This window comes from Anthonomus grandis, chromosome 14 (assembly GCF_022605725.1).
Source record: "Anthonomus grandis grandis chromosome 14, icAntGran1.3, whole genome shotgun sequence".
In the NCBI taxonomy this organism is placed as follows: domain Eukaryota; kingdom Metazoa; phylum Arthropoda; class Insecta; order Coleoptera; family Curculionidae; genus Anthonomus; species Anthonomus grandis.
In genome coordinates this window covers 2,279,571-2,307,129 of record NC_065559.1, presented here as the reverse complement: position 1 = coordinate 2,307,129, position 27,559 = coordinate 2,279,571, and the positions used below count along the sequence as shown (strand labels likewise).

The 27,559-nt window shown below is 32.0% G+C and overlaps 2 protein-coding genes across 3 annotated transcripts in view; both read left to right on the top strand.

Moving 5' to 3' along the window:
* LOC126744511 (THO complex subunit 2) overlaps positions 1-5,597 on the top strand; it is a 30,198-nt gene extending 24,601 nt beyond the window's left edge. Inside the window, exons 24-29 of the mRNA XM_050451947.1 lie at positions 478-512; positions 2,978-3,127; positions 3,535-3,604; positions 3,668-3,744; positions 5,101-5,165; positions 5,447-5,597. Coding sequence (XP_050307904.1) covers positions 478-512; positions 2,978-3,127; positions 3,535-3,604; positions 3,668-3,744; positions 5,101-5,165; positions 5,447-5,477 — 428 coding nt within the window. The 3' untranslated portion in view covers positions 5,478-5,597. The remainder of the gene's footprint in view (positions 1-477; positions 513-2,977; positions 3,128-3,534; positions 3,605-3,667; positions 3,745-5,100; positions 5,166-5,446) is intronic.
* A 6,766-nt stretch (positions 5,598-12,363) lies between these two features.
* The window catches only part of LOC126744715 (fasciclin-2-like), a 34,352-nt gene continuing 19,156 nt past the window's right edge, over positions 12,364-27,559 (top strand). For both annotated transcript variants that reach the window (XM_050452254.1, XM_050452253.1), the window contains exons 1-4: positions 12,364-12,611; positions 24,762-24,958; positions 25,023-25,152; positions 25,474-25,736. In XM_050452254.1, coding sequence (XP_050308211.1) covers positions 12,560-12,611; positions 24,762-24,958; positions 25,023-25,152; positions 25,474-25,736 — 642 coding nt within the window. In that variant the 5' untranslated portion in view covers positions 12,364-12,559. The remainder of the gene's footprint in view (positions 12,612-24,761; positions 24,959-25,022; positions 25,153-25,473; positions 25,737-27,559) is intronic.

The window sequence follows — 27,559 nt, the reverse complement described above, 5'->3', positions numbered from 1 at the left end:
CCTAAAAGAAAGTTTTCAAAATAAAGATAATAAACTCGAATTTTTATGAACAATAAACGTAGACGTGCACATTGAACGTAAATTAAAACAAATGCTCAATTTTTCATGACAGTTTTTGACTCGTTGACAAATTCGGCAATTTAAATACCAGATAATTGACTTAATATTTTAACCTATTTTTTTTATTTATCAGTGTAATAAAATAATTATGTGTATAAAAATGTAGGTAATTCCATAATGAAAAAAACTAGCATGTTTTTTGCTTATGTGCGTCAAATAAGAGCCAAGATGTTCGTGAAAATATTTAAAAAAAAAAACGCTTTTTTACATCATTTCTTAATGGTCCTCTATCGAATTTCGAGTACAAAATTCGGGTAAGGTAACGTAAACTCAAAATACCATTCTTCTAGTCTTAATCGAAAATAGTCCAGGAATCTTGAATTATCCGGTAATACTGACATTCTTGTTTTATTTCAGATTTAAAACGCAGAAAACTGGAATCATCCAGCAAGGTTAGTATCGGTGTAAAATAGCGACGTTGGTTGACGTTTCAGGGACTGAACCTTCCGCGCCTCCAATGGGAGATTGGGCTGCGTCTCGCCTGCACAACCACCACAACGCAAGGACTCGCTTTAATTTAAACCGACAAGAAGTTAATAAAAGTGCGCGATTTTCCACAATGTTTCTCTCTCGTTTTCTCTCTCTCTCTCTTTCTATGTTTCTCTCGCCGTCAAATCGTGATGTGTGTGTTTAAAGTTCCGCTACGAGCCAAAGCAAATGTTCCAAGGATATTCCAGAGATGAGAAATGTTATTCCAGTTTACTGAAATGAAGGCAGCATGTAAATTATCTCATTGCTTTTCCGAGTAATGTAATTAGGGATGTAATGATCAACGAATGCAGCAAAAGGCCCATGAAGACGTACAAAAAGTGCAAAATCGTTCCCTAAAGATTCCGCATAACCCATACAACAAATAAGTAATTGTTTACCTAAGATATTTAGCCAGATACGATTATGGTCTTAAAGAGAGCAAGAACAGAATAGATCATCTTATTTCACAAGGCTAACTTATGTATAAAGAATAAAGAAAGATGTATAACCGTATTTATGCAGACAGTAAAATATATGCAAACAAGAAACCAATTGACTCAGAGAGAAACAACAGAAAAAAAAATGCACCTTCTGCCTAAGAAAACTGACCTGCCATAAAACAGAACGCCTTCAGAGAAGTTGAACGAAGCTGTAGTGTATTCCCGTGACGTCATCTTCATCATCCAGAATTGTTTTTGACCTTAGCAGTCTGTCTCCAGATATGAAGAGTAATATAGCAATAGAATCAACGGTGGTTCCTTTACATTTTCGAGAGTGTTACGGCCCAATCTTCCCTGGATCCCGATCGGCCCTAGAAAAATAATTAAGATTCGTTACTTTGTCAGGTAAGTGGTTTGGAACGTTCGAAAGGAAGCATAACTAATTGGATTTATAACTGGAGGGGTCGTTTTTGTGGTTAGTTATGTTTTTTTTTTAGATTTATATTATTGCATTTCAATGAAATTGTTGTGTATAGATTTCATGGGTCACCTTCTCAGAAAAAATCAATTTTTTTCAACTCTCTGTAGGTTTTTGAAAAAATTATGAAATAGGTGTCTAATAAAATATATCGAACCACCCCTGTACAAAATTTCAATAGTCAAACCGTTCTGGTTTATGAGTTCTAGGCACTTTATGGGTGTTTAATGGGAAAAATCACCTTTCTCCAAAAAAGATCAATTTTTTTAACCCTCTGTAAGTTTTTTAAAAAATCCTGAAATAGATGTTTAATTAAGTAGTTAAAGTAAGTAGTTAATAGTTAAACTGTCTTGGTTTATGATGAGTTATAGGTAGTTTATGGGTGTTTAATGGAAAAAATCACCTTTTTCCAAAAAATAATTTTTTTTTCAACCTCCCATAGGTGATTCAAAAAATGCTGAAATAGCTGTCTAGTCAATTATATCGAGTCACTCCTGTACAAAATGTCAATAGTCAAACTGTCTTGGTTTACGAGTTATAGGTACTTTATAGGTGTTTAGGGAAAAAAATCACCTTCACCAAGAAATCAGGTTTTTTTCAGTTCTCTGTAAGTTTTTTGAAAAATGCTAAAATAGGTGTCGAATCAATTATATTGATCAACCCCCGTACAAAATTTCAATAGTCAAACTATTTTGATTTATGAGTTATAGGTAGTTCATGGGTGTTTAGGAAAAAAAATCACCTTAACCAAGAAATCAGGTTTTTTTCAATTCTCTGTAGGTTTTTTGAAAAATGCTAAAATAGGTGTCGAATCAATTATATTGATCCACCCCTGTACAAAATTTCAATAGTCAAACTATCTTGGTTTCTGAGTTATAGGTACCTTATGGGTGTTTAATGGAAAAATCACCTTTTTCAAAAAAAACAATTTTTTTCAAGCCCCCATAGATTTTTCAAAAAATATCGAGTTACTCCTGTACAAAATGTCAATAGTCAAACTGTCTTTGTTTACGAACTATAAGCATTTTAACCTATAACTTGAGCATTAGCTCTTAAGGTCGAAATAAAATTTTAAGTTTTGCTCTTTAATTCAGTCAAAAAATAGTCCAATTTATTAGCTTATAAAAGCAAAACATTTTTTCATGACCCTGCCTTTAATACCGTTATTATCTCATTTTAAAATTAATACTTTTATAACACCTCTAACTAGTCCATAGTTAAACTTCATCAAACCTTAAATTTTCCAATGAAAAATGGAACATTAAAATGTATTATCCATTTTTCAAGATTCTCCTGACAATATGGTGAACCGTTCATAAAGTATCACCAGATAAACGTTTTTCCCATATAAGTTCGCCAAACTGTTTTTGTCACTAATGAACAATAATTAATCATGGTAAAACTTTTTTAGGTATGCCGGGATTTTAATTTATTCTTTCACCGTTCGAATTCGCTGTTTTCCTTTCAGAGTAGTAAACACGAGGAGCGCAAGTCCGGTTCGCTAATGGACGGTTTCGCCGAAAAAGCAGAGAAAAAAGAACGGTCCAGAACGAGAAAGGAAAAGTCCACCGACGAAGAGAAGGATCTTAAAAAAGAAAAGAGAGTTGCTCGCAAACGCGTATGTTTTTATATAATTTTGTGTAGTCTTTAAACAATGTTAGAACGTCGAAGTATTCCTCAGTTATCATCTCAAAAAGACTTAGATATATACCATGGAGAAAATTAAACTCAAAACTCACATAAATGCATTCGTGTTACGGCATCATCCTAAATTAAAACTAGGTAGCTATGGTTAAACAGTAATTTACAGGAAAAGACGTACCTATTTTAAGTACAATGACGCATACCAAAAAAAGCTATTAATAACTAAAATATGAATACTTTAAAACACATCAACCAACAAATAGACACTGCATTTATAAGACTTTGACTTAAATTTTTTTCGTGTTTTATACCATGATTATTTCGAAATTCAAACATTCTTATTAACACCAAAAACACTCTAAATTAAGTGATTTTTTTTAGGATCGTATGGACGAGGCCTTTAAGGAAGTGATGCAAGACTTCACGAAACGGCGCCGAGATGAAGAAAAGGGTAAGTCGGATGCAAAAAGGGTGCATAATAATAATATTTAACGGGGTCTTTTTTTTTTTTAAGGAAAATCACATCAAAATGGAGAAAAACTCGAACAGACTGGGATAAAAGAAAAACACCATCGAAAGGCCGAAGCCAGGGTAATGTTATTTTAGCGTTTATACCGGGCTGTTACCGAATAAAGTCCAATTCAGATCTCAATACGCGTAATAAGAACGATGATTAAATCGGGAGTAAAGTTGCCGAACTTTTTTAAACGTCCTGGCTCTATAAGTTTCACCCAGCTGCAGAATGTGGTACTTTCAGATTAACCAGAACGTTCCATTTTTTGGCCATTATATTCAACTTTGTTTCATCGAATTCCTATAGTTTTTTTAGTAGCCTCTTTAATTATGCAGTGGACAACAACAAATTAAACCTCAATTTTTATTTAAAGAGGTTTCTGAGAGAAATTAGCTCTGCAATGCAAATTTTTGATTCCAAAATGTAGTGCACTTAAACACACAGGCTCCCGGAAAAAATTTACTTAGAAAAATGTAGTTTTCATAGCTTTAATTCAGAAAATTGGGATAAATAATGTAGTTAAAACTAGATATGTCAATTTTTTTAAATGCCACTTTTGTACACTTTTGTAAGTTATACAGTTTAATTAATATATCAATAGACTTTATTTAAAAACTGTATTTTTGAACCTAGATAATGAAATTATCTAAAGCCAAAAAAAAACTGAAATTTCTTTAAAACTAATTGACTTATTTAAAAAAAGTAAATTTCTACTTATTTCCGATAAAAAATGGCACGACTACTGCAATTTTCATAGACTTGCTTTCGAGAAATAAAATAATGTTTTTTATTTTTTTATAGGAAAAGTTATATGAAAAATTAGATGAGAAAAGTATAGATGCACAAACTAGATTTTTTCATCACCTATAATTTTCTTAAAAAGCATTTTTCTCCCATTGAAAGAAGTCGTCCATTTTCTCAAAAAGACCTAGATTCAATAATCTTAAGGGAACTTGTAATAAACGCGTCATTAAACAACGTCTCGGCCTCAAAAGTATTTATTAATTCAGTAGGTTACACGTGTTTCGCTCATATTAAGAGCATCATCAGACCTTAAAAATCGACTACAAACAGTACATGCTTTACGGTCACATTATACACACACTGCATAATGTGTGTATGGATATATATTCTACAGTCTAATAAAGGTATATGGTAACTATATGCGGTTGCTAAATATACCAAAAAGTCGTTAAACAAATTTATATTTAATGATGTGTTGCTCGGGTATATACTATACTCATATTTTATTTATGCTTAAGATGGCAAATGAATGCAAAGCTTTTGCATGATTCAATAATCTTGATTTGTTAAAAAATACATAAATATATTGGTCAGATTTAATTATATAGATAATACCTATAATATGTCGTTTAGCCCGTATTTTGTACATTTTTCTTCAACACAATTTTAATAAACAAAACTTTTTTTAGGATTTATCACCTCAGTACACCAGCAGAGACAAGTCCCATGAACGAAGTCAATCGAGAGAGAAAAAATATCCTTTTTATTAATAAACTCCAGTACTAGACTTCACGTTGAAACTAATACACCTACAGTATTTATTATTTTTAGTGTCAAACTTCAAATATAATCAGCGCTTTTTAATTTGGTAAACAATTTAGTCAAGACTTAAAAATATGTGTGGCACCCCAATTGTAACTCATTCTAATACTAAATACAAATGACAAAATAAGACTAAAAGTACATTCATTACTAGTAACATTTAACATTTAAAAATCGAAGCAAAAAAAATAAGTTCCTTAACAGACAAATTACCAGGAGGAGTTCGGAACTGAAAAGGAGATAGCGGACAGCGAAACTACTGCATAAAGATCGACGAATAGTTTTTAAGAACCCCTAGTTTTCATAGGTCAAGAGTAACACTTATATTTGTATGTGCGTTTTAATTAAAGTTGAATTAAGTTTCGCTAGTTTTTGTTTTCTTTTTCTCCCATATTTTACTTCCTGAAGTTCTGAAGATGATTTAGTAAATAAACCGAAGCAACGTTAAATTTTTGGATTCATATCTTTTAACAAGACACTGTTTCCTTAACCACGACTGACAGGAGAAGAACAAATACTAAATTCTTTTATAAACGTTTTAAATAAACTATGCTTTTAATAATTTAATTGCAGTATTTTAAACCAGCACCATGTTAATGTTTAGTCAGTCTTGTTTCTTAGTAGCGATCATCAGTTTTCCCCCAATGGAAAAAATGTAAAATTTAGTTATTGACGCCTCTGTCTCTATGCGACACTCCTACGACATCTCGTGAATTTAAATAAGATTTTTGAATAATTCAAGGGACGATTCCGGTTTCGTCGAGTATAGCCGCGTGGCTTTTACCCCCTGCTAAATCCTCAAAAAAGAAGCACGAAAAATGTTCGACGAGTTGCGTTTTAATAAAAAATAAGTTATGGGTTGAAGATTTAGCATTAAATATATGAGTTAAGAAAGGACGTTGGAAAATAGATTAAATAGGAATTATAGGAAAAAGGATGTCTAATGTAAGAAGAATTTCGGAGTAAATCTATGAATGTTCTGGAAACATTCCATGAATATTTTTAAAAAGGCATTCAAAGCAGAGGTTTCAGGGAAATAATAAACGTAGATGGAACGAAGCGTTTCTTAAAGACATTCAATATCCCCGGAATATTTTGTCTAAATAATCCCCAATGCACAGATTTTAGATAAACCTCTGGGGGGTTTCACCTGTAAAATAACCCTCACCAATTTAGGCACCTAAATTAACCCGAATTATCTTTTGGTAGCCAAAACATTCTCAGAATATTCCAGTGGTTTATCGGAAATTCAAACCGTTTTAGAACGTTCCGGAATGTGACAAGTTATTTAATAAATAAATCAGCCATCATTACAGTCGTATGTTTTTTTTTATTTACATCTTGTCAATCTGTCTAATTCAAGATGCCAAGTCTGTCTAATTAAATATTTTTAAAAAAATAAGCATTCAGTTATATGGCTAGTTTTAGGTATAAAGTGAATTGAAAATTCATTTATAAAATTAATTAAATTTAACTTCTTGGAAGAAATAAAGTATTTATTGTTTACAGGTAGTTAAAACCTTTTTTTTTAAAGGGACCTTCGACTGCCTGGAAACCGCAGTTAGTTAAAGTCTATCAGATTTGTTGACAGTAACGAAATTGTTACCTGGAAGAAAATACCACACGCTGAGCCTCAACTGCCTGGAAAAGAAATATCTTATTTCTTCCAGGCAGTTGATACCTAAGGCGATAACTTGGTTTTTGGACTTCAACTGTCTGGAAGTAAAAAACTCATTTCCTTTTCAAATTAAAACCCTAATAATACATTCCTGGAATTCCTTCTCTTAAATACGCCATTTATTTAATAATTAATAAGTAATGTGAAACATTCTCAGAATATTGCAGCGGCTTACCAAAAATTCAAACCGTCTTCGGACGTTGTTACTGTATTGAGATTAATTAAACTTTATGTTTTTCCTTATTCTTGGCTTATTTTGGTGGTACAAGTTGAGTGATTTTTATTATTCTAGACAGTTAAACTTTAAGTTTTTCCTTAATATCAGATTGCAGTCGAATCAATTTAATTTAAACTTTAATTCCAAATAGTTAGCTACTAATTTCTACGGTTTTTCTCTAATTTCATGTAAAGTTGAATCATGGATTCAAGTCTTAATTTCAGGTAAATAACTTTATTATTGATGATAGTTAATTAAATGCACTATTCTAGGCAGGTAAGTAATGAATTTTTCTTTAATTTCAAATGATTCAGTTAAATACGAATTTCTGCATTTGTTCCTTGACTTGAAGCAGTTGAATCGATTCAATTTTAATTTCAGGCAGTCATTTGAATTATTCCAGGGAGTTAAGGAGTTTTATTATTCCAGGCAGTTGAGAGGGATTTTTCTAGTTTTCTTTTTCAAATTTTAGGCCACAAATTCAAATTAATATTTCAAGCATAGTACTGTAGTTGGAACCTTTAGTGTGACACTCAAATTACACATCAGAGACAGTTTTACCACTATCGTTGTGGTAAAACTGTCTCGTAATTTAATATTTTAAGCATTTATGATTTATAATAATGCTATTGGTAGTTGCTTACTGATTTTTTTATTTTTTTGATAATATCAAGCAATTGAATCACTAATTTTAGGAAGTCGAGTCGTTCATTGCATTATTTTAGGTAGTAAATGTATTTTTTTTAGTTCCAAGCAGGTGAATGGCTATTCATCAGTTCTTCAGGTAGTTGCCTGCTAATTTTTGCTGTTTTTTCTTATGGCCAAGCAACTGAACCATTAATATTGTAATTCCAGGTAATTCTGTATTTTTTAACTTAAAAATAGTCCGGCAAATAAAATTTACTTTACACAATAAAGAAGAGTAATATATTTTTGTTATATTCCCCTGATGATAACTTAATCTAGAGTGAACCGTTGGCAAAAGAAAATAACTTATTCTGGGACCCTCAAATGACAATAAATTATTGAAAACACAAGACGTTAACTTGCTACCACACTGTTGGGCGCCAAGAATATTTCGTGAATTCAAGGAATTTTTTTAGTATGTGCTAAAGAAGTTCACTTATCTGTCTGCAAGAATGTTTTATACACTACATTTATTTATTATAAGAATTTTTTATGTATACTAATAAAATTCTAAGAGATCCAGAATGTTCCATGGAATATACCTCGCCAATTTAGTAATTTAAATTAACTGGATTATCTGGGATCCTAGGAATGTGTGACGGAAACATTCTCAGAATATTCCAGCAGTTTACCGAAAATTCAAACCGTTTTGGGATGTCGTTATATTGGAATATCCCAGGAATCTGACAAGTTATTTAATCAATAAACGCGTCTTTAAAATGTATGTTTTGTTTTTATTCACCTCTTGTCTTTATTTGCTGTATTTTCGTATTATTCTCCTATAAAAAAGTGATTTTCTTTTTTTGGCGAAATGAGTCTATTTCAAGGATCTGCCAAAAATATCGCAAAAACAAAATATAAATTCAGTTCCTCGGCATTTTAAGGTATAAACTGAATGTTGTTTTATTAATTTACTCTTTAAATCAATATTCTTCCAAGACACTTAGAGAAGGGAATATTAGTTTTAGAATATCTCTTAAATACCTCATTTGTTTAATTAGTTAATTAAATAAAATGCGTTAAAAAATATTTACTGAACATTTAAACCCTTTTGGGAAATTCCAGGAATGTTTATTATAATATTCTGGATCACCTGGAAATGGCACTTTTTCATAATTTTAGATTTTTCTGAATTAATAAGATTAGCATTCATAATGTCGATTTATGCGTATACTCAGTGGATTATGTCGCTTCAAACATCCCGAATCACCTGGAAATGTCATTTTTCTGACGTACTCACACCGTTTACAGACGAAATCGATCATTTTATAGCGATGTCTTATTCGGGTCGATTTATGGGTCAAAAGTCCACTTTTATGGTACCATGTACTTACAAGACATAGAATCATAAAGGGACAACATTTCTTTATTAAAATTATATTTATTCGATTTTATTTCTCGTTATATAGACCCGTGGTCATCATATTAAACGAGAAATCAAACGACTGGTTGTACAATTTTTAAGCAAATTTTCAGTGCTGTGATCAATTTATTAGCTGACAAAAAAAGTACTGCTTTAATTTGTTTATTTCACTTAAATGCTAGGCAATATCCACACCATTTTAATTAATTAAATTGACTTCTTTGAGGAACACCACTGTTTTTTAGACTTCTGAGTGATGCAAAGAGCTTTATACTGAGACCAACGTTAATCAGCTCTTGAAGCTTTCTATAGAGTGTAAACCCGATCTCAAAACTCCTCTTCATCAAAGTTTATTAAATTTATGACAATTGTGTTTAATTTATATACAGGGCGACACTCTGTTTATGACTCTCAACCAAACAAACAACATCTCTATATAAAACTGATGGCAAACAAAACCGATAATAATTATCTCGGGCAATAATTTATGAAGTACCTTCGCCCCATTTATTTCTACGTTAGTAAATGAATAGAAATATGTCCCGGCAGCTTCAACACCCCCCACGTATTTATATACGTGATTGGAAAGCTAAATTCTTTGGCCCTTAATGCTTTTCCAAGGAATAGCCCTATTCATTTTAATGGATGCTCCCCTCTCTCGCTGTATAAGAGAAAGCGGCCGGGGGAAGTATGTTTACGACTTTCCTCGGTTTTTCCACACAGATCTCGTTGATATCGATTTGTATCTCGGGACGTTATCAACGCTTATCGCGGTGTAATGGTGATGCGATTACGAGCATTTTTATGATAAAAGTTTCGGATCAAATAAAATATCGTATCAATATTATCGTAAACTATTTAAGAGAGTCCGTTCACCTATGAGGGCGTACAAAGAACAAACAATCTGTATTCGTATACAGGGGGTTTCTTATTTTTATTAAAGAAACTCATTTCTGATTTTTGTTTTAAATCCTAAATGGGGTCAATAATGCATATTATTGATGACCAAAAATTAAGCTGAGTTCATCAATTGACCTGTTTGAAGACGAATAGATATTTATATAAATTCAGTGATAATTTTCTATTTGCTTAGGTTTCTAAATATCCATTTTCCCAGGAAATTAAATATATACCTGGTTTATAAAATGCATCTATTTTTTATATATATTAGATACATTTTCGTTTTATTCCAGGCATTTGTCTCCAAGGAACTTACGGTCATTTTTTACGTTTTCCAGGCATTTGATTGGTGTAATTTTTTATTTTTTTTTCCGGGATTTAACATAACTGTGTTGTTAACTAATTGTAAGCCGTAATCTTTTATATTTACCAGGGATTTCAAAAAAAATATTAAATCTCTGCAATATGTGCCTTTAAAAAATAACAGTATAAAGTCAAATTCCTGGAAGAAAAAAAAATTTTTTTTTACTTTATCCAGTTTCTAAAAACCCAAAAATTACTACAAAAAAACTATTAAATAAATTAAATAACATAAAAAAAATATTCCAGGCATTCGTCGTAATTTCTTTTGATGACTTCAAGGAACTTTTTGAATGTTTTTTGTCATATTTGACGTTGTTTTGTTAGATTTTCCAAGAGTTTGTAAATTATTTATCATTAACCCACACAGCACAAACGCGTTGCATAAATATCTCCAGGATATCTTATTAATATATTCCTATCTTAGGGATGTTTCTGCAATATTTTGTCATCTTTTAAACCTTATCCTGATAGACCTAATTATTTATACAGGGTGTCAATAAAATAAAATAAACTATAACAGTTTTACTCGAATCAATAAATTCCACAAGCGTTAGGATGTTTTTAGAACGTAGCATAATTACAAAAAAAATATCATAAAGTGTTTTTTTAATGTGAAAATTCTCACAGTTTTTCATAGGAATGTCGTAGAACCTGGAAATGTCTTCCCTTATAATTACCGCTCGGTAATATATTAAAGAAACTTTAAGGGTGCATCGCACCTGAGATCTCCTTTGCGTTATTTTATCCTACAGTAATTGAATCACCTGCAAATTTTACTTTTCTGTCGTATTTATTAGACTGCAACAAAGAGAAAGATCATTTTATACGATCGTCCAGGATTTCTGCATCTGAATTTTTGACGCCGATTTATGGTCAAAAGTCTATTTATCCACTGAAAAGCCACTTTAGAGTAACATTCTGGATCTCTTGGAATTTTATAGGCTTGTATGAAGTAATGTAGCTTAAAAAAATGAATTAAATTTCTGTCGTATGTAATTAAAGAATACCAATAGTTCACGAAAACTTTTTGGCGCCCAACAGTGTGGTTGTAAATTAACCTTTGGCGTTTCCAATAATTGAATTGATTGTTATTTGAGGGTAGCAGAATTAGTAATTTTTTTTCAGCTTTAATTATAGGTCATCATCAGGTAATATAACAAAAATGTATTTCTCTTTAGTTTGTGGTAGAATTTATTTGCACTCAATTGCCTGGAATTGAAATTTCAATTTTCAGCTGTTGGGAGACAAGGAAAAACTGCAAAAATTAGCAGGCAACTAACTACCTGAAGAACTGACGAATAAACACTCGAAATTGCTTGGAACTAAAAACAAGTCTTTAAGTGATATTTCTTAGAAATTCTTGTGAATTTGTGACCAGAAGTGGTATTTTGTGGGTGTGTTGGTCAATTTTTAAAGAAAACTATTTGTTTCTAGCCAACGCTTTGATTTATATTTAATTCATCTATAAGTCCGCAGTTCTCTCTCGTCAAATTAAAAAAAATACATATCAGAGGGATAAAACGTAGATAACATTAAAGGGCGGTTACGTAGAGAAAGGATTACAATTAAAATCTGATAATATATAATAAATACTACTACTAAATTTACTACAGTAGTGGTATGGATGTCCCTTTATTCCAGAACAAAATTCCAACTTACAGACCTGATTTAAGTCACAATTGAAGATAAATCTGAGTTTTTAACATGACATTAGGTTCGCAATTTGAAATTTAGATAAGGAAACGAACAAAACGCCAAACTTAGATTTTCGTTCTTATATAAATGATTTTCAGAAGAATCGCTCACTCCAGAAAAACCCCTGTAACATATAAGAGAAAAACAGAAATTTCAGCGCCGAGACGGCGACGCTACGCGTCCAATAGATGTCCGGATGAATTACGAAACGGAAAGTGAGAACTAAAACTCACTCCGCCAACGTACGAACGAACGAACGAACAAACGGATCAGTCGAAAACGGAACAGCGTTACGAAAGGGTACGCTATAAGTACGCGTGATTCTACGTTTTTCGGGAGTGTTTTCGTCACTTTAATGGTACTTGATCATAAAATGAAACGTTAATTAGAACAGTTTCTATTTGAAGTGTGAAAATCAAGGACATGGAGTCAACCGGTGTCATCATATGTTTCGTTTTTATGGCGTTTTTATTAGGTGAGTCAAACGGTACGCCAGGTAAACAATAGACAGGTACTACCTACCGCTTGGGTTCACGAAGCCATTTAAAAAGTTTATTGAGGTTATTATTATGGCTTAATAATCAAGGGTGATTTTTATTTCTTCTTATTATTTCTGACGAATATAATACAAAAATTCCTCGAGTGCATGAAATATTCTTGGCGCCCAACAGTGTGGTTGCAAATTAACCTTTTGGTTTTCAACAGTTTACTGTCAATTCAATGAGTTATTTTTTTCTTTTTTGGCCAACGTTATGGCATAGATGAGGAGGCAATTATCAGGGTAATATAAGAAAAAGATATTTTGGTTTATTGTTAGTAATTTGCAGTAACATTTTTAAACAATTTCTCAACTGCTTAGAGCCAACTGCTTTGAATAAGAAAACTTCTTAACTCCTTGGATTGCCTGGAATTAAAAGCTGAATTTCTTCTTCAATTGGAAATATTTACAGTACATTAAAATTTAAAAACCCATGGCTCAACTGCCTGGAATAATTTAATTATTTGATTATCATGAATAATAAAATCGAACACTCAACATTATCTGAAATTAATACTAGAACTGAATTCATCAAGTTTTAATTCTAGGCAATTGAACGTTCTCCAATTAAATAAATACTCTGGCAAATAAGTTCTACTCCAAATTACTAACGTTAAATAAATATATTTCCAAAGAATACATTTTTGTTATATTACCCTGACGATGGCCCAGTCTGGACCGAAACGTGGATAAAAAGAAAATTACTTATATAGTCACCCTCAATTGATAATAAATTATTGGAACCACAAGAGGTTAATTTGCAACCATACTGTTGGGCGCCAAAAGTATTTAGTGAATTTATAAATATATTATATTTTATTATATGCAAAAAAACTACATGAAATTAAAGGAAAATAATACAAAACTATATGAAATTGAAATTGAATTGGTTCAAACTGCTTTAAGTCAAAGAACAACTAAAGAAATTTATAGTTAACTATCTGAAATTAAAGAAAAAATGATGAGTCAATTGCCTTGCCAGGAACAATAAAATTACTTAATTACTATGAATAGTGAAATTAAATACTTAACTGGAATTAAAATTCTAGTTGATTGAACTGCATTAAGTTAAAGAGCCACTGAACAAATTTGGAGCTTCCTATATGAAATTAAAGGAAAAGTGTACTTGTCTATCTACTTGTACTAAAATAGGCCTTGGTACTAATGGTACTGTCCCATAAACTTGCATGCATTTTTCCGGATTCTTGGGAATACCCATTTTTAGCAAAAATTAATATTTTCCAGGTAGTTGAAGCACCATAAAATTATCAGTTTACAAATTTCCATTATCAAAATGAGTCAAAAAGAAACTAAGATTCAAATAGCAACGATTAACCATACAGAGAATTGAGCATTTTTGGCGCCCAACAGTGTGGATTTGAGTGCACTTTCTTTAATTTATCAAATATCTTTTATGTAAAATTAATTACAAAATAACGGATATTATATTTGTTATTAATTAGGCAATAATAAATTCATATTCGCTCATCAAAGTGAGTCACAAAACGTAATTGTTAAACGCATGCACAGGCTTATGACGGAAACATTACTTTCTTCAGTATTCTTGGAGCCCAACGGTGTGGATTTCCATTATTTAACAATTTTTTCAAATAAATTATTAATTAAAGGCCTTTTTGGCATATAAGCCCAATTTCCAAACCAAATGTACGTTTCCCAATCTAGTTTAAGAATCGCTGTGGATACATGACTTTCAGCATTTTAAATAACCGATAAAATCCTAGTTTCTTTTAAATGATAAATTAATTACCTAAGCATAATTTGATTTAGAAATCTTGGTGCCCAATAAAAGATTTTAACCCGATTCTTAATAGAAAAATTTGCCAAAGAATCTGTTTATTTCTTAAATTTTAAATCCAAAAATGTCCATGGTAATACTTGAATACTGTATTAATACAATGGCTTATTCTCTTCAGGGCACTCAGTCTTATACAGTATTTCTTCCTTAGATAAATATTACATAGCATTAAGTGGTGGCCACGTCTTCCTGTGAAATTGACGCTTATTGTACATATATTTGGCGCCCAACAATGTGGATCTAACTCTTTAATCAAACGCAAAACAAGCATCTTCTACTAAAATTCCCATAAAATCCGATCCGCTTTGTCGAATTCAAAAAAAAAAAACGAAACTGACTTTCAAAACATTGTAAAATTTAATTACACTGTCAACGGCGTTATATTCGACTTTAAACAACGCATAAAACAATTTAAAAATATACGTTTTAGACACGTCAACAACGCGCTGTCGGCAGCTGTTCCAGCATTCTCTCTGGGAAAATAAACAATTAAATTATTATATTGTTTTAATTGTTCGTTTCCTTCCTCTTCGAACTAATCTAAAACGGTTCACATATGCACAAATTACTTTAATTTGTTTAATATTTTATTGGGGCGTCATAATGTCGCCGCAGTAACCCAATTCCCCAGTTATTTATAAACTCAACTCCACTCTCCTGTTGAGTTAGGGACTATATCGATTATTTTAATCCTTGGATTTAGTATTTATTGCTGCAAGCAAGTGTTTACGTCAGTGTTTGATTTACAGGGCAAGCATATATAAAATTATTTACTTGACCTTCTCATAAGGCACCCCAAATAGTTGATGTGAGTCTTATATGAATGCTGATGAGTTTCTTTATTAAAAAGGTCATTAGAAGTTTCCACATTAATACAACCATCTACGAGTTATCCTGTACTGTTTCACTCGAAGAACAATTTGGAGAAATTCGTTGTTAAGAAAAATTTAGGGCGTTACTGCCTGGACTAGTAATGGCTTGTAAAAAAAAAATTCATTAGACTCTTACTATACAATTCAAAAAAACATCTTCTGAATGCCAATGAAACTCCATTGAATAAGTCCATAATTAAACCATGGACATTTCGACCTAGTTTTAGATTTAATTCTCGTAACTTTACGTAAAAATCTAAACGAATCAACAAGACAGTTTTACAGGCAAAATTCCCACTACAATTGGCGAATTATGTTCATTTGATGCCCTATGTACATTGGACCGATTGATGCGGTTTGTTACGGGAAAAAAGTGTCCCAGAGGCTCCAATTTAGCAACTGTCTTTAACTGCCTAAAAAAAATAGGGAAATTTGAATTTGATGGCCTGAGATAAATCAAAAAATAATAAGCCAAAAAAAATTGGAATTCATATAACCACTTTCTTTTTTATCTCAATTGCACCGAAAATTTAGCACTTTTGGCGCCCAACATAGTCGATCTGGTCGCTTAAAAAAACTTAACCATAATTTATACAAATTAACTTCTTAATAAGGAATAACGGATATTATACCTATAATTAATTTTATAATAACAACGTTGTTTTTTTCTAATCAAAATAAGGCATAAAACATAATTGCGAACCGCGTATATGGATGCAACAAAATATTTCTGTTTTGGTGCCCAACAGTATAGATTTAAATTCATTAACTTTATATGTTTTATAAAAAATTAATTAGCATTTTGTAATTAATTAAATGATCTGCGATTCATTAATGTGCACTTTTTAGTACAACCCATATTAACGTAATTTATATAATATTAATATTAATTTGTATATTATAAAAATTAAAATTTTCATCGTATTTGTCACTAAAGTCAAAGCTTATATTATTGAATATATTACGTTTTTATTTAATTTTTTTGTGCTTTGTAAAGTCCAGAACTTCTGATTCGAAAGAAATAATTAATAAATTAATTAATGTTGCACATAACGAAAAACTCATGGCCCAACTGCTTGGAATAATTAAATTACTTAATTAATATGAACTTATTTTAATTAAGATTAGATACAAAGGTTTAACTATCTAATAATAAAGAAAAATTATGTCTTAACTGCCTGGAATAATAAAATCCACTCCACTACTTCGAATATTAAAAAATACGTCGTAACACCTGTACTAAAACAGGCCTGGTCATATTGGTTTATATATTTATGTTGCTTGCTACATATTTGCTAGTATTGATCCTAATATTCTTCCAGACATCTTTCCTAATTTCTACCAAAAAACCACATTGTTCAGGCAGCACTTTAGCATTTGCAATATAAGGCAAAAGACACTGAAATTCAAATAACCAAACAATATTTCTTCCAGATATAAGTCCTTCCAGGCAGTTCCAGAATCTCTTATTTCTCGGATTATTTTTCTAATCTATGGATGAATTAAGACCTAGAAGCATTAATTAACTTCACCATAATACTTGTAGTTAAAGTTATATCTAGGTAATTAAAATTAATTCTTGCTCCAGGTAGGTAAGGTGCTTTCAGTACTTATTCATATTTTCCAGGCGGTTGATACTGTTTCCAATTGATTATAGGCAATTAAAATATTGTTTTTTTGTCAAAAATATATATTTCTCTTGTATAAAAGGCCTGGAAAAAAAGAACTTAATCTATTAAAGGCACGCAATACAAAAATCACGAAACATTCTTGGCGCCCAACACTGTGGTTGCAAATTAACCCTTTGTGTTTCCAATAATTTTTTTGTCAGTTGAGGGTGGTAGAATAAGTTATTTTCTTTTTGCGGCCTAGATTAAGCCATCATCAGGGTAATATAAAAAAAAGTGTATTCGTCCTTAAAGTTAGTAATTCGGAAAAGAATTAACTTGCCAGATCCAACTGCTTGGAAATATATTAAAAAATATTATATGGAAAACTGCTATAATTTTTCAGTGTTTCTTTAATTTAATGCATTATTACTTTAATTCCAGGCAATTGAGTTGTTAATTTTATTATGCCACAGTGGTCCCATTATCCCAAGGAGCTAATTATTATTTTTTTATTATAACACTACTGAAGTAATTGGGTGTCTTTCTATTTTTTTTTCTACAATTTCAAATAATTATTATTTCTTTATTACAGGAATTTAACTATTATTTCTCTATTATTTTATTTATATATATAAGGTACCTGCGGCAAATAAAGCCCGGCGATTAATAAGGCCCACTGACCATATCTTTAATATTTAAAACTATAACCCAAATCTGACAACGTCAAATTACTCCTCTCCTTAGATATACCACATATTACTATAACGAAGTCACAGGAAGCAGCACGCGGGAACAGCAGAGACAACCAACGCAACGTTGACAACAAGTTGGTTGTCTCTGGGAACAGTGTTAAATTATCTTCGGAGTTGATTTGTCGCAATTGTCCGTTTTATACCTCTACTTAAAACATTAATAATGACCATCTTAATAAATCTTTTAAAGAATTACTACCAACCCGTGAACTTTTCGAAAGAAAAACTAACATAGCAAGGAAGAAATCACTTAACTACAGGGCACAAGCAGTGACTAAAGATCTTTTTGCATCAGTTACCAAACCCACCACGAAGTCATCCAAAATATCTGCTTCTAAGGACCGATACCGTTATCTTCAAAAGGTATTGGAAGAAGAACATTAGAAGTAAATCCTTCAATTACGGACTCTTGGTTTTATTTTGTTGACACAAGATAAAATCGACATGAGACAGTGCTGGCTTCGTGTTGGCTTTTCACAAGATGATGATGACGACCTTATCTGCCCAAACTGCTCCTAGATTTTAGTGGTCAAATTTGTTTCTTGGTTAGAAATATATTTTTGTTATTTGATGAGCCTTTTTAACCGACATCATTAATTTACATTAACAAATAACATTACCAAACATTCGGATAATAAGGCCCACTTTCATATTTTTTTACAAAGTTTGTCAAAAAGCCTAATCAAAATAATAAACTTTTTAATTAATGTATTATTTTGTTAAAAAGGTTTCATGTTTTTGTTTAAATTTTTGTTAACACAATAAAGCATTTTTTCCTTAGCTGGGCCTTATTTGCCGCAGGTACCTTATTATACTTCGGTAAAGAATCATAGCTTACTGCCTGAAGTAATGCAATGAACGACTCGACTGTCTCCAATTGGTATTTCAATTATTTGAAATTTATAAAAGAATTAAAAAATTAGTAGTTGACTGTCCACAGTTAATTAATTAATTAACTCAACTACTTGAAATTAAGACTTATTAATAAATTGATATTAAAGAAAAATTTATGACTCAACTGCCTGGAATAATAAAATTCACTTAACTGCTTAGAATTTTTTGAAAATGCCATCTAGGCTTTTTCTTAGTTGTCTAGGGGTTTTGATTAACAAGAAGCTTTTTAGAAATAATATTTAATGTCAAATCGACCAATGTTGCAACTCGTGATTAATTTTTTCTTCTAGTTAATAAGCGTTAATAAAAATATTACAAAAATATACTATGGATTCCAGTAAATTATAAGTGAACTATCTTATAGCAGCATTACTAAGCATATTTAAAAACAAATTAAAAATCTGACCTTTTTGTGTACTGGATACTTAAAAAGCAGAATAAAATCCGACGTTTCGCCATTGAAAGCCATCAACTTTATTGCTTCATTTATTTAATGTAATTTTTTAAATTAAAGTTCTAGGATTAGGTAACCTAAAAAGTAACAATGTTAAGAACCTTCAAATTTGTCTAAGACCATTCCTTGTCCATTCTTATTGATACAAGTCCGTTTTTCCGTAACACATTGCCATTGGAAAAATGGGTTATTTCGACTCTGTGTGGAGCTTCTTTCAATTTTATTTTTTTTTAAATACAACTCTGCCTGAATTTTTTTGGATATTCCCTTATTTGTTTCACACATCGTCACTTGATGAAGCCGTAGAGCAAAATAAACAAACTTTTCTGTTTTAACCCTTTAAGAATTTATGACAGGACGTTTCGCCTTTTGGAGACCATCATCAACGAAAGGATAATAACTCTAGAAATAAAAGAAAAAATATTACTATTAAATACTATTGTAATTTATCTTATGAATCAGCAACGAAAATACGCCTTATCAATTTCCTTATCTTTCCGTAACACAAACTACAGTAAATTTCATTTGGCCCCAAAATAAAGTTAGAAGCGGAAAGAGCGTTTCATATAATAAACAAGAGTTTTCCCCCAAAAGGGAAAAGATGTCGAGTTAAGACGCCGATGTTGGGAGATATAGGGTGAGTCCGGGAATCGATATATATATATATATACGCGTGGGGTGCAACAAGACTCGTAAAATTTCGCCAGAAACTTTCGGGATCTGAAATTGCCTCGTTCCGGGCTGCTTGTGATGCTAAAACCCCAATTAAACCAATTTTATGTTACTTAATTGCGAAACCTTTTTTTCTTCTTTCATTTGTTTATAAGTTGCCGCATGTAATCAGCTTGTAAGGGTGCTCAATGGGGAAGATTTATTTCTTAATATTGTGCAAAATGTTCGGTTTATTTAAAAGTTAAATAAAGGAAGAGTAATTGAGAGAGAACTGGGGCTGCTTTAATCATCAATAGAATAACAACAGTGGAAAGAGACTTCATAAATTGTTGTAGTTATAGAAAGTCGTTAGTATATGAAACTCAATTTTATAAAATTAAATTGGGAAACATAAAATTTGGCCCTTTTTAATGTTAGAAATTGGTTTTATATGCATTATGCCAAAGGGAGCGAAATTTGAAAAGAAAATTTAAATTAATTATTTCAAACCCACACTGTTGGGCGCCAAAAATGCTAATTTTTCGCGGCGATTGGTATAAAAAAAAGGGAAAACAGTTCGACGTTTCGTTGTTATTTAAATTTCAGTCTTCTTCAGGCTTATTTTGTTTAAGTAGTGCTGCCTGGAAAATTCCGACTTCTGGTAGAAATCAGGCAATATGCCAGGAAGAATATAAGGCTTTATAACAATATGTAGCAAGCAGTACCAAGGATTATTTTGGTACAGGTAGTTAATAGTATGCAGTAATTGGCCTACTTCTTTTACAGGCAAATTATGACGCAATAATATTAATAGAAGACAAATAATGATATTGGAAGATTCTCTATTATTAAAAGGCGGGAATAAAAAATACGAGTCGTATATCTTTTGTTTTAAAAGACAAGACAACTAAAAATGTCTTATTTAAAGAGGTAAATTAAAGAAATTAATTAAGGACTTATCTATTAATGCGATTCTTGCCACTATACTATTGATTTATTTGTTACCTGTGCACCCGCGCTTTATTTTCTGACCTTGGTAATATAACCAGCACTTCCAGAGTTCTAGCACAATTGACACTTTCAAACTAAAAATGGCGCAAGAAAGGATTACTGTCGTTGACACTAATTTTGAATATTATGAATCCCATTTTATCGAGGGACCGTTCAGTATAATATATCGAGTGAAATCACGTTAAATGTCATAGTTCTAGACCCTTAAATTGAACTATAAACGTGATTAACGCAAAAAAGAAATTGACAGCAGTAGATCCCGATCACCCTCTCACTCCCTTCGGCAAAGGGGCGAAAATAATTTTCAGTTCAACAAGTGATTTTTGTTCATTTGGGTAAGAATTCACCAGTTTTGCACCGTTTAAGGCCTAAATAACGTAGAATTTCATAATTAGTTTAAATTCGTTTAAAACTATTGTGTCTCGATCGGTATGTATACCTGGATCATTTTTTACAATACAATTACAATTTTAAGTACAATAATTTATTAATTTTTTAAAAAAAGACATAGGGTTGTTTCGTACAGTTTACTGTTCTTAATATTAATATTCAAAAAAAATTGGGAACCATTTTCCTTTATACATTTTGATCCATAACCTATAAAATTATAGTTAGGTTAGGTTACAACACCTATAGGTTATGACACCTTTATGTGAGGTTATAATCAATTTTTTTTTCAATTCAAAGTAATGATATTATAAAGAATAAAAAAATATTGATATCGGACATAATCTTACATTAACAGCCAAATATCACGATAAAAGCAAAATAAAGTTAAATTTTAAAGTACATACCAGGTAGAATTCTTCCTTACTATAATAAGCCCTAACCAATAGTAAAACCTTAAGTGTTGAAAGGAATTTAGATGAGTGACAAGACCCTTGAATGTAAAAGCATTTTTAAACATAAGGGTATAAAGATTTTTAGGTCAATAAGACTCTCTTTGATTTATTTAACTAATAAATTGAACAGCTTTCTTCTTATAAAAATAATATTCAAAAGTCCCTTATTGACAACACCCCAGAATGGTATTTCATACCCGAGGTGCGACTCATGCCAGCGGATGTCCCAATTCTTCTCTTATAGAAAAATACCCTGACAAAAGCTTTCGACTTAAGGTAAGTATATGGTCTCCAAAGTGTAATACTTGATCAATAAAAATGTTCAGAATCTTTCCTCGCAATCTTCTGCAAAGGGTTACTATTTAGGAGGAGACTTATTTATTCACTTACTTATTTATTCATTTACGGAATCCATTTACAAAAGTGTTACATAGCATACCCATACAAACATATATATTCAGATACAAAACTATCTATAAATCAATGAAAGGTGTAGATGAGTTGATTAATTAAAGCCCCTATGAAATAATATAGCCCCTTAAAAGATGTGATCCTAGAGTCAAAAAAGTTTATCTGTCCTGACAGACCATAGCACTTCAAGCCATTCGTGTAATTGGCTCATTATGCCATAATTGGTATGGTGGAATGGGACTGAAAATATTTCTGATTGTCTATTTAATCTGGAAGGCACCCTAAGTTTAAAAAGAGACAATAACTCGGGACAATCTATAGTAGCATTTAAAACCTTATGCATAAAACATAAGTCGAGTAATGTTTTTCATGACTCTAATGTGGGTAAGTTCAGGTTATCACTGACCCACTGATAGTAATACTCCTGTCTCCTGTAACCACATCTAAAAGCCGCCACCCTTAAAAATTTATTTTGAGTTTTTTCAATCTGCTCAATGTAGCAGTTATATGACAGGGACCACACAATTGAGCCATACTCCAAGATGGGCCTAACAAGAGAGCAATAAAGTCATCTAAAAGTAAACAAAGACAAATCAGTTGTAGACAGTTTGATAAAATCCAGCATTTTCATTGCCCTACCAGTCACCTGATTGATGTGACTTTTAAAAGACAACTTGGAGTCAATAAATATTCCTAAGTCAGAAACCCTCTGTTTTGACACCAATTGCTACATTATTTATTTTATAAAGAAAAGCAATAGGGTTTCTTTGCTTAGAAAAAGTAATCTTATGGCACTTATTGGTATTAAGGGACATTCTATTCAAGTGGCACCAATCAAAGAACAAATTGAGGTCTTTTTGCAGGAGCACAGCATCAGAAAGGGATGTGATAAGCCTAAATAGCGTCACATCATCAGCAAACATTAGCACACGACAATTTTCAAGTTTCCAAACTAAATTAATCAAAAAGAGGCAAAACAAAACAGGGCCCGAGTGAGAGCCCTGTGACACCCCAGATGGCACCAAAATTTCAGAGGAACATGTACCTCCAAGATTAACAATCTGGGTTCTACCTCTGATGAATCCCGAGATCCACTGAAGAAGAGGCCCCACAATACCTAAAGCCCTAAGCTTCTGCAAGATTACCCCATGGTTAACCCGATCAAAAGCTTTGGAAAAATCTGTATATATTGAGTCAACCTGAAGTCCCTTCTCCAAGCAGCGGTAGAGGTAGTTGACATACAGCACCAAATTAGCATTAGTAGATCTGCCTTTTATAAATCCAAATTGCTCAGGATTTAAAACTCCAGGCAATCCTATGACTGACCAGGCAGTCAAGCAGCTTTGCCAACTCAGATTGGTTACACACAGCCCGATAATTGGAAATTTCATTTCTACTACCAGATTTAAAAATGGGTTTTAGAAAACTTCTCTTCCAGAGAGTGGGATAAGAACCAGTACCTAGAGATTTGTTAAAAATGAACAGTATTGGCTTCGTAAGAACACAAACACATTTCTTTAGGAAGAATGCCGGAATCCCATCTGGTCCAGCGCAGAGCTTATTCTTAGAGGAAGTAATAACCTCATAAACATCCTGCGTTGACAGAGTTAAAGTGCTCAGACAAATTGATTTATCAAAATCAAAAGATGGTATGTCGTTGACTTGCCATTTCATCCGAATAGACAGATGAAAAGTATTCTGCAAACATATCCGCAGTATCCGAGATATTCATACTAATCCTGTTATTGTATGTCATTCTGGAGGGAAGTCATTCATAAAACCAGTCTTATTAATGTATTACATTACATTTATATTCCACCTTATTAATGTATTGTTGATAGCACAACTCTCTTAAGTACTCACATTGTTGTCTCAACAATACAAATTCATCATAATCCTGCTGTTGACCACTAATTTAAAACTTTTTGTGAATTTGTTTCTTTCTTATGATCAAACTGCGAAGCTCTGAAGAAAACCAAGATGGAAAAGAAGAACTTTTGTACCTCTTTAGAGGAATAAACCTTTCCATTAAGGAGTAGATCACATTCTAGAAAATTGAAACTATGACATCAATAGATGTCTCTCCCAAAAACAATTGATTCCAGTCTATCCCAGCCAGACAATCGTTAATTGCTATGTAATCTCCCTTACCAAAATCATAAAAATATTCCTCATATATCATACCATCAGAACAACAAAGGTCAAAACTAATTGCTGTATGGTGTAAGCTATTCTCAAAAATCTTGTCTATTGCGCGTTCAACACTAATTAAATCTGAGCTACTAAATATGAGATCCAAGGCAACCCCGTTGGTATTTAAAACCCCATTTACCTGGAAAAAGTTATAGAAGCTAAAGCAGTTGGCCAGAGAAAGCACAGACTCTCTGTCATTCTCCAGACAACCACCAACCAAGATCATCATTCTCCCATCTAGCATGTGGTAAATTGTAATCACCTGCCAAGACAAACAAACTACTAGAATATCTACTCTTCAACGGATTCACAATGGCTTAAATAGGATTGAAGTGGAGATGTAGATGGTATATAAATGCAACCAACAACAAAGCTTTGATTGTCTATTGTAAAAGTCAAATAGATCTGATAAATATCCACATCAACAAGTGGGATACCAATTCTTTGTGTACATAAACTCTTTTTAGCCGCAATCAATACACCACCTCCACGAGCCTTGGTAGTATTCGTACCCATTTGACGATCATATCTATATAAATCATAGTTTGATACACCAATTTCAGCATCTAAACATATTTTAGGTATTTCTGCAGACTCGGCATCCCTAAAAATTCTCCCGAACACCAGACCATTGACGAGACAAGCAGGAGATAAGTTAGTTTTAACCTGCAGTCCGAGTAATGTGGAAAGACCCGAACTGGTCAACAATTTCCAATGGCTGGACAAACGTGGGCACCGGATCGAAAACACCCGAAGTCACGACCCTATTTTCATTCAGGTAGTAAAGTTTAATTTAGAAAAAGTTAAACAATTACCTATAATATGAACTCTTTTATTTACAGGAGGCAAAAGTGGATAAAAGTTTACGATTGGTGTTCAACAGGATAACGGAGCAACAAGAGGGTACTTACACATGTAAGGCCGATTATGCGGGGACAGAGTTAATAGAAACCGTTGATGTTTCTGTTTATGGTAAGTTTTTAATACAAACTATATAGCTGCCAGACAAATTTCAAAGAAAGAATTTATTTACGGAATCCATTTACAAAAGTGTTACATAGCATACTCATACAAACATATATATTCAGATACAAAACCATCTATAAATCAATGAAAGGTGTAGATGAGTTATAATCTCCTGCAATTCTCAATTGCATGGTCCCTGAATAATATTGACCCTGACAAGTTGGACTTACAAGTACACAGAGTTGATTTAATTAAACAACCCCTTAAACATCTTCTAATCTTAATTCTATCTGTGCACTAAAAAGTATATTGTGTTTGTGTCCGCAGTGGACATTGAGTTTGTCGACGCCCCGGAAAATCAATTGCCCAAAGCCGGAACGAATTTCTTGGTCAAGTGTATCGTGAAGGGCAACCCAAGCCCCACGTTAGAATGGTACCGAGGCGAACACTCGATCGAGAACAATCCGAACAAATACGTGAAGAAGAACGACGGACTTTACATCATAAACGTTTCGGAGGCGGACGATGGGGTTTATAAATGTTCCGCTTACGTTTCCTTAACTGGCGTGTTCAAGGAGAAAAATATTAAGGTAAGTAATTTATTGTTGCATACATATATGTCGAGGAATGGTAATTTTGATGACATGACAGAATTTGTCCTAGTTTATGCCCTTTGCTTTTCAACCTATATTTTGTACCTCCTTAATTTACACATTTATAGGATCAGAAATAAGAAAAAATATTGTCCTGTCTCAGTTTTATATTAAGATTCATACTATACAATCTGAATCGTTTAATTAAGGAATAATGTAAACAAATTAACCAATTTGTTAAGTCTAGAATGTTCACTAATTTTTTCTGGTTTAGTACCTAGAAAATGGAATTTCTGTATGTGCAAAATGAGGAATTTTACATGTAAAAAAATATAACTTCAATTTACCTTAGTCTGTAAAACCAGCTACACCTGCTATACACTCAAGCCAATTCAACAATGTCACAACTTACCTAGTTACTGTAAAAAACTATTTAATTAATTATGAAGCAAACGGATTCAAAATATCATTAAATAAAATTCCAAATTCATACTAATGTATCCCTTACAATTATGAATAAAGGCTTTACTTTACCAGGTAAAATATTATAAATCTTAGGAGCAACAAGGTAGTAAATTGATTTAAAATTCAAATTTGTCATACTATTTAGTATTTTTAAGTTTCAATCCACATTGGTCCTAGTTGAATATGAATGATCAACATAGTTTCCTACCAAGGGTCTTTGATTCATAAAAGAACAAACACTCAAAACATGCAATGATCTTACAGGTAGGATTTTCTCGTTATAAAGTTGACATGTAGGTGGTCGTTTATCTTTCTTTACTATTTATTTATTTATTGTATATGCTTCCCCATACTGCTGCATATGTTATTTGACATTTAATTTTTAAATAATAACATGAGTTAGTGGAAGAATAATAAAATTCTCTTTATCTAATATATTTCTATTCATCAAAAAGTTTTTCTTCATTTTATGGCGACGTTTAGTTGCTAATATAAGATCACTGGTAATCCATGGTTTGAGTTTCTTGTGTTCTGTATAATACATTTTTAATAGTAGATTTTTGAGTACAATTATAAATTTTATATGCAAAATTTGAAGTTTAAATTTCCCTCCTGTTTCGCAGTTTTACAAGAACAGTTATTTGGTATTTCATGTCACTGTGCAACATCAAATAGGTATTTTCTAACAGAGTTGTTCTTAGTTTCACAATTACATACAAAAGCATAATTTATTATTATATTATACTACCTAACTAACTACAATGTCTCTACATAAAATTAAGTTTTTTCCCTCTATAAAAATGGTATTAAAGCAATCTTTTCTGCGTCAAATACTCAAGAGCTGCAACCTTTCAAACCCGTCTTTGTTATTATAATAAAAGATTCATAAATTATCATTCATCCTCCATCTGGCATCGTTTGCAATTTGTATTTTGTTCCTTTCTAAAGCTCGTTGAACCCCTTGACATGTGGGTCAACAAAGGTCTTGGGCGCATTCTTTTCAATTTACTCTTTATACCCGGATTATTCATTGGGATAATGTGGTATGGTTTGTGTTAAACGATGCACGCGGCTGGGTGCCTTTTTTTCTGTATATTTTCAATTTCAAGTAGCCCCGGTTTTCAAGTGGGGAGGTATGGTATAGTGGGTGCTGAAGTGGATCGGATGATAAACAATAAACATCGCTTCCGGATAAAATGTCGGATTTATATAAATAAACCCTTGAAAGTTTAGTTTTTATTTGTAAAAAGCGATGGATTGATTGCTGGATGATGCGTTTAATGTCAAATGTTTGTTAATCATTGTTTTTTAGTGTCTTATGCTTATAGACTCGGCTCTTTCTTTCTCTATCTCAA